This window comes from Mytilus galloprovincialis, chromosome 4, assembly GCF_965363235.1.
Source record: "Mytilus galloprovincialis chromosome 4, xbMytGall1.hap1.1, whole genome shotgun sequence".
NCBI lineage: Eukaryota > Metazoa > Mollusca > Bivalvia > Mytilida > Mytilidae > Mytilus > Mytilus galloprovincialis.
The window spans coordinates 81,661,250-81,673,936 of NC_134841.1; the positions used below are offsets into that span (position 1 = coordinate 81,661,250).

Below are 12,687 nucleotides of genomic sequence, written 5' to 3' on the forward strand. Positions count from 1 at the left end.
ATCATGACAGTGAAATTATTAATGGTCATGATGAAAAGTTATTTATGTAAATGTAATATAATTTATAAAAACAGATAAGGGTCAGTGGCAGATCCCAGGGGGGGGCATCTGGGGGACGATCAATGCATTTGAAAGGGGATATATATTTGGAACCCCCCCCCCCCCTCCTTTTTAAAATGGCTGGATCTGCCCCTGAGGTAGAAGTGGTTTAAAAACTAAAAACTGTATAAAATTCACTGGTTCTACACTTGAGTCAAACTTTTTAACATTTTAACCTCAAACTAATTGAAGCAGAAAAATGTTTTAGTTCTAATCTATAGCATTCAGCCCTGAAATATAAATATACACAGAAAAAAAAAAGTCCCATAAAATTTTTACTTGAGGAAAACTCAAAATAGGTATTTTTAAATTCCTATGGAAATTAAAACTGGAATGGGGAGATAACTCTGCAATACTGTGTTTTTTTTTGGTCAGTGTTTGGTTGATTTTCTTAAAATTCATATGAGGTATAATACTTTGATGGGGTTCAAAGTTAGTATTTGACTACATCATATAATCTGCTCATAAAATGTACAAAACCAAAGTGTCATGGGTATTTTTTTTTAAATTTGCACATTTTTCATTAAAGAAATTGCAAATTTGTGGCTTTGTGACCATTTTGAATAATAATGTGAAAATTTGATATTGTTTATATCTGTAACTTATATTTGTTCACCATCTCCCTTGTTTAAAGAAACTTTAAAGAAAATATGCTTCATTATCTTTTATCAAATTTGAGATGTTGATAAATTTAATAAATGGTCAACTAATGAATTACGAAGTCTAAGATGTACATGTACATGTAGCTTGATAAAACTTTTAAAGGTATGAAAACACCTTTAGAGTTATTTGTTATACAAATGTACTCTAAAGATGGCTAAATTTTCAAGAATCAATTCATTCTGCTGAATAGAAGTTGTATAGTTATCATTTTGTAACATTTTTCCGGTTTGTGCCCTTTGAATTTAAGGACGCTTAACTATGGCAACACAATACGCATGCTCGAAAATCTTTTCTGTGATTGGACAAAATGCTGTCATGGTGGGTGATTTGGTTGTGTTTGAAAAAACGTCTCGTTAATTATATGGTGATGGGAAGCAAATGAAAAACTATAAATATTTGAACTAGATCTTACAAAGATTTATGTTTTTATTAAAATAATTGTTTCTCCAATAGCTCTTTGCATCCGTGACAGCTGTTTATTCGGGACAATTATATAATTTTTAATGTAAACTTTGTTATACGAACGTAGATGACTTTTAGAACGCACCTACGCATGTGAGATGTGATGGGTTTTGGTGAATGTAAACAGAAAGATACAAGGACCGAGAATACTGAACACAAACAGAGAAAACGTTATTTAAATGGTATCTTTGTGCTTCTGAAGGTTATTGAAATGATAGTTTTAAACATATACTCAAATCTAAATACGTCGGATATCTTTTTTAAAGATAGTTCTTGTTTATTGATATTTCTGCCTTTTTTGCAGAGTTATCTCCCTATACCAATGTTAATTTCCATAGGAATTTTAAAATCATGATTTTTAGTCTTTCCCAAGTTGTTTTGTTAGACTTTTTCTGTGTATATTTGGGGTACATCGCTAAAGATTAAAACTTAAAAATCTTCTTTTGCAATTACTTTAAGGTTAGGTTCAAATTTATGCTAGATTGGCTGGACTAATTACAAAAATCTACAAAAATCCTTTTTTTATGAATTCAAATGACTGATGAGGACATAATTACAAGAGAAAACATCAAAAGCATAACATAAGAAAAACACATAACAAATCAATTACAAACAAACAACGCGCCGCGACAAGGTTACTGAGAATTGTCGAAAAATTACACCCTTACCACAGTGCTATCAAAAAATCCTCGGGAAAACACTGTTAATATATTACCATGACATGAATTACTGTCAATAACACAGACTTTTTTATTACATTGTATCATGATGTTGGAAAAGGACTGGCAACAGAAATGTTCCTAGGGGATAGATCTCCACATATATATATATATATATATTCTTATATTCCAAATTTATATGTATATGCCTCTATTATTGTTGTTGTTACCAATTATGTTAATCAATTGTAATATCTGATTTTATGCCCTTTATGGGCCCTGTAATTTGGGAAATAAAAATATTCTATTCTATTCTATTCTATTCAAAATGTTATAAATTCTGTACATACACATGTATGTGATTGCATTTTCAAGTTGAGGAACTTTCCGGAAAATATATTGTATGAATGTATGTTCATGTACATGAATAAGCAGTTTGTAAAATTGCTCATTATGTTATTATTTTTAAAATGTACACATAAAAATAAAAGTGGGTAATGGGAAATGAAAATTGAAGACAAAAGATTACTAACAATATCTGCCTTCATTTCTTTTTAATCTGTTAATCATACACAAATTACGTACATTCAGCTTAATGTATCCACTCGGAAAATTGTTAGAAAGAATAAAATGATTTTAAACAATGATATCTGAAACTCTAGTCATACATTTTACACTTCTTTGAAAGAATGCCAAACACTTTCTTTTGAGACCATTGATCAATTCATTTATGATACAAATGTAGGTAATGGCTATTGAATAAAATCTTGACCCGAAGAAATTCTATACGATTTACCCTATTTTTTAAAATGTATGAACATATGTTCTTATTTTTTCTACTGAAACAAGTACAACTTATATATATATATATCAAATGGTCTCAAGTATATTAAATGTTACTTCTGTACTGAAATATGTTGAATATACAATTTATCTAAATTCAATATTACATGTACATTTGTATAGGATGAACCAACTCAGAGTAATTCAGGCAAAAAAAGTGTTAAATGTCCTGCCTCCCTAACCTACTGCTTCATGTATAAATGTTGAGCTGTGCATTACACTTTCCATAAAATGTATTTTTTTATACATGTATTGATGTACATGTAGATAGTGTTGTTTGTGGCCTGGTACTTTCTATTGAAAATGCGCTTCATTCTTTGCAATAGGTAGTGTTGTGCACACATAGAAAATTATAATACAGAATAAACATGGAATTTATTAAAAATTTCAAGCACAAAAAATTATGCAAATTCCATTATTCCAAAATTAGCAATAATGTGTCCACAGTACACGGATGCCCCATTCTCACTATTATTTTCTATGTTCAGTGGACCGTGAAAATGGGATAAAATCTCTAATTTTGCATTAAAATTGGAAAGATCATATCATATGGAACATGTTTACTAAGTTTCAAGTTGATGGGACTCAACTTCATCAAAAATTACCTCAACCAAAAACTTTAAACTGAAGTGGGACGAAAGAACAAACAGAAGCACAGGCCAGATATCATAATGCCCATAAAATGGACATAAAAATAATTCCAAGTTGAAATAATAGTAGTTACATGTGGAAAGAATATAAAAATCAATGGGCAATTATTTCGAAGCCATATGATACAAACATGCAAAGAACAGACAAAAAATCTAAAATTATGTCAATTTGACTCAAAGCATGATTTTTTTTGCCTTTAATTTATGGTCCATATTTATGATATACAAATGTTATAGTACATCATTGTACATCTTGCTAGAAGTCAATTCATAATCCATTAATTTGATGTGTTTGAGCTTTTTATTTAAACATTTGATTAGGGACTTTCAATATGGATGTACAGTGCACATTATTTTTGTAACGTTATATTACTTTTTTCAATTTAAAAGCATGATTAGATGTACATATGACAAATCTGATTTAAAAAAAAACAAGAATGTGTCCATAGTACACGGATGCCCCACTCCCACTATCATTTTCTATGTTCAGTGGACCGTGAAATTGGGGTCAAAACTTTAATTTGGAATTAAAATTAGAAAGATCATATCATAGGGAACATGTGTACTAAGTTTCAAGTTGATGTAACTTTAACTTCATCAAAAACTACCTTGACCAAAAACTTTAACCTGAACTTTGCACTATCATTTTCTACATGTATGTTCAGTGGATCATGAAATTGGGGTCAAAACTATAATTTGGCATCAAAATTAGAAAGATCATATCATGGGGAACATGTGTATTAAGTTTCAAGTTAATTGGACTTCAGCTTCATCAAAAACTACCTCGACCAAAAACTTTAACCGGACGGACGAACGGAGGCACAGACGGACAGACGCACAGACCAGAAAACATAATGCCCCTCTACTATTGTAGGTGGGGCATAAAAATCAAAAGATTTAACAACTGTGCTTTTTGTCTTGATAGTTGTTATTATGTAATTGTGTAAGTTGTTCGTGATAAAACAATGAGAGTTTATAAAAGAACCAGAAGCTCCGCAGGGCGCAGCTTTATACAATGTATGACTTCAGAGGTCGAACCCTGAACAGTTGGGGCAAGTATGGACACTACATTCAAGCTTGATATAGCTCTGAATTTGGATTTGATTAAATACTATTATAGTTGACACAGCATAGGTTTCTGACACAGAATGAATTTTTCTAATAAACTTAACAATTATTTTTTTTTGGCTTTTTGAGCAATGCTGTTGAATATTAATTGCCTCAAAACAAATATCTGGTACAATTTCAGAGCAATTAAAATATTTCTACACAACTTATTTGCCCTGCAACTATATAAACGCTCGTTTTGGGCTCCTTTGGGCCCCTAATTCCTGAACCTTAGGGACCATAACCCCCAAAATCAATCTCAAGCTTCCTCTTGAGGTTATAAACATTGTGTTAAAATTTTATTCATTTCAATTACTTAGGCCAAATAAAAATATATGTGTGGTTCCAGTTACATACTTTTAAAAAATAGGGTCGGTAGGTCGACAAATTTTTTTTTTTTTTTAATTTTTATTTTTGAATGTCAAAATCCAGGGGTTTCATTATTTTTTTAGACTGGAGGTACCTTTGAGATTATAGGGGGAACCAAACCCAAACGGTGAGGAGTCTGGGGGCCGCGTAAGGACCCCAGTAGGTCCAGGGCTAGCCCTGGTAGGGGGGCTAGGGAGGCAAAGCCCCCCGGAAGCTCCTGGATTTTAGGGATTTCAGCCTTAATTTTTTACTTTAAAAAATACGGTAAAGTCTGTAATATTTGCTTCAATTTTGGGTAAGTTAACATGGAATTGTTTTTTTTTCTTGAGTATTTATCTGAAAATACATTGCTTATAATTATTTTGTAATCAGTTATAAAATATGTATGACCTATAATGCAGGGGTTTCATGTGAAATGTTGTTTAAATGTTTTGTTTGTTTTTATACTTTTATTAAATGTTTTGCATTTGTTCAATATTGTAAAAGAAATTTCATAAGTTACAAACATTGTAGTATATATTATTAAATTAACATGCTCTCATGCAAAACAGCAAACAAACGTTTTTGATATACGCTAAGTGTTATGATGATTGTTCTGGTCAGATAAAAAACATGTATTAACTTTCACTTAACTTATATAAAGGGGTGATTGTGTTAGTAAAAATGTTGGGGGGTTTTTTTCACTTCTTCAGAGCTGTTTTTTTTTTTAATTTTAAAAGTCTTAAATCTTGTCAGATATTATATTTTGTAAACGTAACAGTTATGTTACTTCAGGTTGTTTCACGAAGTCTTACATTAAAAATTTCCTGCAGAAAGCAGTCATTTAAATCACAACATTGAACACATATCGAGAAAACGGAGATCAGTGACAACGTCCAACGGGAAACGAACTGATTTGATACAATTAACGATTTTCTGAATTTCATAGAATGTTCACCTTTATTAAACCTTTTATTCATAAAATAATCTGTGATACAAGCTGCTTTCCTTTTATTAGACATAAGTATTGCTGTTGTTGTTTAAATTCATCAACAATTTGCCGCTTGAAAATATACTGCTAAATCGTCCCATTTTAAAGCGCTCTTACGATACAGATACAGACACGTGGTTTATAATTATCACTTCTCCTACTTTGGAGGTGTGCCTAAATTGGCAGATAGATCTATACTTTAACGCGGACCTCGACGAAGACACCTATAAACATACACATGAACGACGTACACGGAGATTATCACTTGAGGAAAGAAATAAATTAGATTTGAACGATCTTCAAAAGAATTTTACACATTATTTTTTTTTTTGTATTTTTATTTTTTCTGCCGGTACCAGACGCTTCCGTAGGCGGGTAAAAGTACCGGGTACCGGGTCTTAATGAATGCACTGCAAAATCCGGAAAAAAATCGTGTGTTTACCGAAATTGTTTCCGGTATTATACACGCCCCAACCGGAAGTCCACCATTTTTACATGTGTTTGGTTGTAAAATAAACAGTCATGATACGTTTTTAGTTAATTTTGTTGCATTCTGTTATGAATTGTTGCATTTTAGCCATAACAGATACTTGTGATGGAAATTCAGATGACAGAAATCTATGAATTTAATTATTTTAATTCACAATCCTCAAATTTGATCGTTTGAAAATTTATTTTTCAGAAATGAAAAAAAAAGTTCTAGGGTCGGGGGTTTTAACTAGGGTCGGTCGGGTTACTGGAACCACACATATATTTTTATTTGGCCTTATACTAAAGTTATTACATGTAGAAAATGTATATGGAAACCATCCATCTTTGGACAACGCTGACAACGAAGACGATGTGACAACAATATACGACATACGACCGCAAAAGTTTTTTTTCAAAATTATTTCAACATGAAATTAATTCTAACAGAGTTCGCGAAATCTTTTTTTCCCTGGTGGTCCTTGAAGAAAATCTACTGGTCCTCACTACTAATTCTATTGAAAAATACTAAAATTGTGTCAGTCCTATGCAAAATTTTGGTGGTAAAATCCTGAGGACTGACACTTTTCGCGAACTCTGTTCTAAAATCTATACTATTAAACGAGAAGACCTCATTTTGTGTGTCGCTTCTCTTCTTTCAACAATAAATTAATAATCATGCCTCTGTGTCATATAGGTACAGTGCATAGTCGCATTTGTCATCCATTCATATGATTATTCAGATTGAGTTATTTTGGGAGAAAAACAAAAAAAAAAGCATCCGGATATTGTTCCGTCATTGGACGAAATTTTAAGTCAGATTAGACTTCCGGTTTAGCTTTTTTCTGTATACTTTTAACATACATATACTTCGAATAAAGTGTATTTTCTATCTGCTATCATTTTCAAGTTTACTATCCACGGCAGTCACAGAGTTTATTGAATAGAGAGGGTCTGAATTATATATCAATGACCGCCGTGGATCGAATAATAAACTGAGAATTGATAGTAAAAAGGAACTATACTTCATCTCATAATATACAGATAAGTACGACAATTATTCATGTGTTATTAAAATTATTAGAAAAATATGGGAATTTGGGGGAAAAAAGGGAGGAGCCCGGCTAGAAAAATAATTGTACTGTCCCAAAGTATCTATGATCACCTATGACTTTTGATACCTTTTTTGAAATTTTTCAGTATTTAAATCTTATACAAAAATTCATTGATTACAAAAAAAAGAAGAAGTGGTATTATTAAAAATGAGAAAATTCTCCACAAGAGACCAAAATGACACAGAAATTAACAATTATAGGTCACTGTACGGCCTTAAACAATGAGCAAAGCCCATACCGCATAGTCAGCTATAAAAGTTCCCGAAATGACAATGTAAAACTTAACACATAAACAAACGACAACCACTGAATTACAGGCTCCTGGCTTGAATGTTCATAACATACTAAATGTATTTTCATACTGAAATTAATGGAAAACAAAAAATGGGAATTTTAGAAATAAAGGAGGAGGAATGAAAAAAAAATAATTTTCCTGTCCCCAAGTACCTATATAGTTTTCAAAGGTACCAGTAGCCCTTTTCACAAAAAAATCTTAAGATAAATTTTACGCCAGACGCGCGTTTGGTCTTCCTAAGACTCATAAGTGACTCTCATATCAAAATAGTTATAAAGCCAAACAAGTACAAAGTTGTAGAGCATTGAGGATCCAAAGTTCCAAAACGTTGTGCCAAATACGGCTAAGATTATCTATTCCTGGGATAAGAAAATCCTCAGTTTTTCGAAAAATTCAAAGTTTTGTAAACAGAAAATTTATAAAAATGACCACATAACTGATATTCATGTCAACACTGAAGTGCTGACTACTGGGCTGGCGATACCCTATGGGGACGAAACGTCCACCAGCAGTGGCATCGACCCAGTGGTGTTAATAGTTATCAAAGGTACCAGGATTATAATTTAGTATGCCAGACGCGCTTTTCGTCTACATAAGACTCATGACTTTTGATACTTTTCCTGAAATTCTACAGTCATTAAATCTTTTACAAAATTCTTCCTATAACTCTTTCATACTTTCAACCACGCTCTGAATGCCTGCGATTTCGCGAGTGTGTTCTAGTGTCTATTTAATTTTTAGATCTTAACAGCATCTTAACTGACATGAGCCAAAACTCTGACTATCAGATCAGCTTTTAATCTAAAATACATATCTCTATAAGTTCATGATCACTTGACAGTTTCTATCTGTATGCAATTAAGCATGCAGTATATTCAGATTTCTAAATTAATGCTGGTCAATGAATTCATTGTGGCCTTGATCAACATGTACATTGTCAGAGGAGTCTTCATCTTATGTAAACTTACTTGTTTCTTTATTTCACAATGTGAACAATGAAATTACCAAACTTGAATAATCAAACATTGTACAATATATATACATGTATGACAGTCATTAGACAGTGCCAGAGCAGTTAACAATAGTTGATGCTCCTGGATAACATGATACAATATACCTCAAGAAATGCACATACATGTCCAATTTAATTCTATTATAAAACCTAGATATTCTGGTCTGGTTAACATTCTTCGTTTTAAATAACATATACAAACGAAAGAATTATTATTTCCGTTAGTATCTAATTTTAATTAAACGTACTTTCATTCAAAAAGTCAAGAAAATAAAATAAAAGACAACGTAAACAAACTAACACCTGCTTTCCTGTAAGAGTTATCTTTTCTTGATTTTCGTGACGTCAACACGAGATTCAATATGGCCGAACAAAATAGGCGGAGAATGTATACAAATGGGAATAATTAGATAATGGTGTTAAGGAAATGAATATTCAAACATAAATAGTTACGTCATATCCTAGAAAAATATCTAACGAAACGAATTATATATATTGACAAGCTTTGCATTGATTATAAACAATAAATTTTGGGGAAATAAGTGCGACCTGAACCTGGGTCGTAATTCCGAATGTTTTGAAATAGGAAAAATCCGTAGCTCTATGGTCGGTAAATAGTAAAAAAATAGCATAAGGAGCTAAGAGCTACGGTTCCGCAGCTAATGTACATGTAACAGGCCATAACTGACATGAATACAGTCTGTATGCTAAACTTCTTAACATCAAGAATTGGAGATGTATGGCTTGGTTTCAAATGACCGTATCACATTAATAGTTACCCTATCGAATGTCTGGGTGAAATGTTTGATACACTAATGTAACTGCATGTACATTGTACAGTTTCATTGTGAATGAAAAGACTAGGTGTGTCATGTTCTTACCAATATTTGACTAATGCTGTGACTTGGAGAGGATTTGGTTGGTCTTGATATTGCCTTCTACATGCATTATATATTGCTTCTAATCCCGGAGGTGTTATTGGAATAGAGGACTGAGAATAATTTGATGAGTATATGCTTTCTCGGTCTTCCATGTTTTGAAATATTCAATGGCTTTTCTATTCACCTCCCACTCGCCGGAATTTAAGAAAACCTGTCTTTTACGAATAGAACACACAATAAACAAAACAAAAATATTCCTGAGTTAGAATGTATGCGTATAGTTCATGTTTAACCCATTGCCGATGATAGAAGTCCTTGAAAAATCCAGTATTGTAACAAAATTTGTCATTGTTGAACGTCTTGACACAACAACATTCCTGTTTCCGTTTTGAGACCACCCAGAAAACCTCGTGAAATCTCGTATCCATAATAGTTATTTTACAAAATCAATAAATTGAAGTTCAACGTTCATTTTAATCTTATTTTTTAGCAGCTATAGGATTCAAAATAAACAGTATTTCTAATAAAAAAAATTAAATTAAATGACACGCAAAAATATATTTTATGGTTTATCTGAATTACCACAAAAAATGTTAATTGAGATAGCACAAGAAAGCACTATTTGTATTTGATTATTCCAATCAAACATGCACGTTATATATATAGGAAGACATCCAGATTTAATCCATACATGTCAACCTATGAAAATTAAAATGCAAATGAAAAAAATACGGTCATAATGCGTACGTACTTTTTCAGCTATTTAGTGTTCTAATGGCCATTTTTACTCAGTGATTTTTCTATATGTATACGAGAAAAAATACGAAGTAATATTCTGATTCTCCTGATATGTATTTCCATTCAATTAGGCTTAGTCTTAATAAAAAAAAAGATATATAAAAATTTAAAGGGGCACTAGCTGTCAAATTCATGTTCACTGATTATACTTAAATTCTCACATTTGATTTATGATCAGTTATAATAACATACTAAAAATTATATAACATGAAAATTATAAAACATGTATAAAAGTCTAAAATAAACAATTTGCAACGCATAGGCTCAATAATATGTATCCACAATTCGTGTGTACTTTATAGTCTAGACGCCATCTAATTAACCATCTTCAAAGTGCATGTGACTGCCATGGCCTCAAGAGACTAACGTGGGCGGTCATATTACCCGATATAAACATTAATATAGATATAAATAGGTAGCTAATATAAAAAAAGATGATGTGGTATGATTGCCAATGAGACAACTGTCCACAAGAGACCAAAATAACACAGATCTTAACAACTATAGGTCACCGTACGGCCTTCAACAATGAGCAAGGCCCATACCGCATAGTCAGCTATAAAAGGTCTCGATATGACAACGTTTTAACAATTCAAACGAGAAAGAAAACTAACGGCCTTATTTTATAAAAAATGAACGAAAAACAAATATGTAACACATTAAAAAACGACAACCACTGAATTACAGGCTCCTGACTTGGGACAGGCACATACATAAATAATGTGGCGGGGTTAAACATGTTAGCGGGATCCCAACCCTCCCCTAACCTGGGACAGTGGTATAATAGTACAACATAAGAACGAACTATAAAAATCAGTTGAAAAGGCTTAACTCATCAGATGGACAAAAATACAATTGACGTGGCCGGGTACTTGTACATCCCTACAACAAAAAGACACTAGGAACAGATCTGAGAGTACTCACAGTTATCTGACAGCTAGTTCAAAGCCACTAACAACTAATAAAAAAAATCATGCATCTAAAACTAAATTATCAATCCTTACACATCCAACATTCAATCATCGGGATTTAGTGTAAAGACGTCATAAACAGTCAGAGAAAAACATGACCTTATGCAATGCCAAGTTACAGGTATCGACAGATTGTAGATCTATGAATGTTTTTATGTATATAACATACTTGTAATATTTAGTTTGCTTTTAATTTACTGATTATAAAATCAATATTTATACCAATAAAAACAATATTCAATGATCTTATTACAGTGTTGAATTGGTTACCTTTTAGAATAAGTTTATTTAAAGGAGCGATAAGTTTACAGGGATCATTTCTAAATTTCCAGGCACGGTTAACAACATTTCAGTAAAAATTAGGATGTGCTATCCCGTTTGAAATAAGTTTTCTACAGGTACAACCAAACTTCAAAACCAAATCTTTATATCTATGGAAAAATTTAGTAAAGGTTTTAAGTAATTTATGGTAACCGTTATCCCTGGTTTAATAATTTACCAGTAATAAAATTGAGAAAGGAAATGGGGAATATGTCAAAGCGACAACAACCCGACCACAGAGCAGACAACAGCCGAAGGCCACCAACGGGTCTTCAATGTAGCGAGAAACTCCCGCACCCGGAGGCGTCCTTCAGCTGGCCCATTACAAAAATGTATACTAGTACAGTGATAATAGACGTCATCCTAAACTCCGAATTATACACAAGAAACTTAAATTAAAAATCATACAAGACTAACAAAGGCCAGAGGTTCCTGACTTGGGACAGGCGCAAAATTGCGGCGGGGTTAAACACGTTTATGAGATCTCAACCCTCTCCCTATACCTCTAGCCAATGAAGAAAAAGAAAATAAATAAAATGACAATAATACATAAATAAGAACAGACTACTAGCAGTTAACTGACATGGCAGCTCCAGACCTCAATTGAACTGATTGAAAGATTATATCTTCATCATATGAATATCAGGCACAATCTCTCCCGTTAGGGGTTTAGTATCATACTATCATAAAATATATGAGAAGAACATAACCCGTGTCATGCCAACAACTGTTTCTTTAAATAAATGTGTTTAGTTCCGATGCAAAGACCCTACAAGTGAATCAAGATTAAAGCCAAAATATGCAATCTTTAATGACCTGACTACAGTATCGTAACTATATCCCTTCTTTGAAAATAAGTCTGTTTAAATGTTTTGTAAGCTTTTGAGGTGAATACTGACATTGTTGTGCTTTGTAAAGAATATTACCATAAAAGATTGGATGTGAAATACCTGAACGTATAAGATGTCTGCATGTTGAGTTATATTTACGAATTATTTCCTTAT

General features: G+C 32.3%; 1 protein-coding gene across 1 annotated transcript in view; it reads right to left on the reverse strand.

Moving 5' to 3' along the window:
* LOC143073119 (suppressor of fused homolog) overlaps positions 1-9,999 on the reverse strand; it is a 32,386-nt gene extending 22,387 nt beyond the window's left edge. The window contains exon 1 of the mRNA XM_076248441.1: positions 9,594-9,999. Coding sequence (XP_076104556.1) covers positions 9,594-9,745 — 152 coding nt within the window. The 5' untranslated portion in view covers positions 9,746-9,999. The remainder of the gene's footprint in view (positions 1-9,593) is intronic.
* Positions 10,000-12,687: the final 2,688 nt, after the last annotated feature.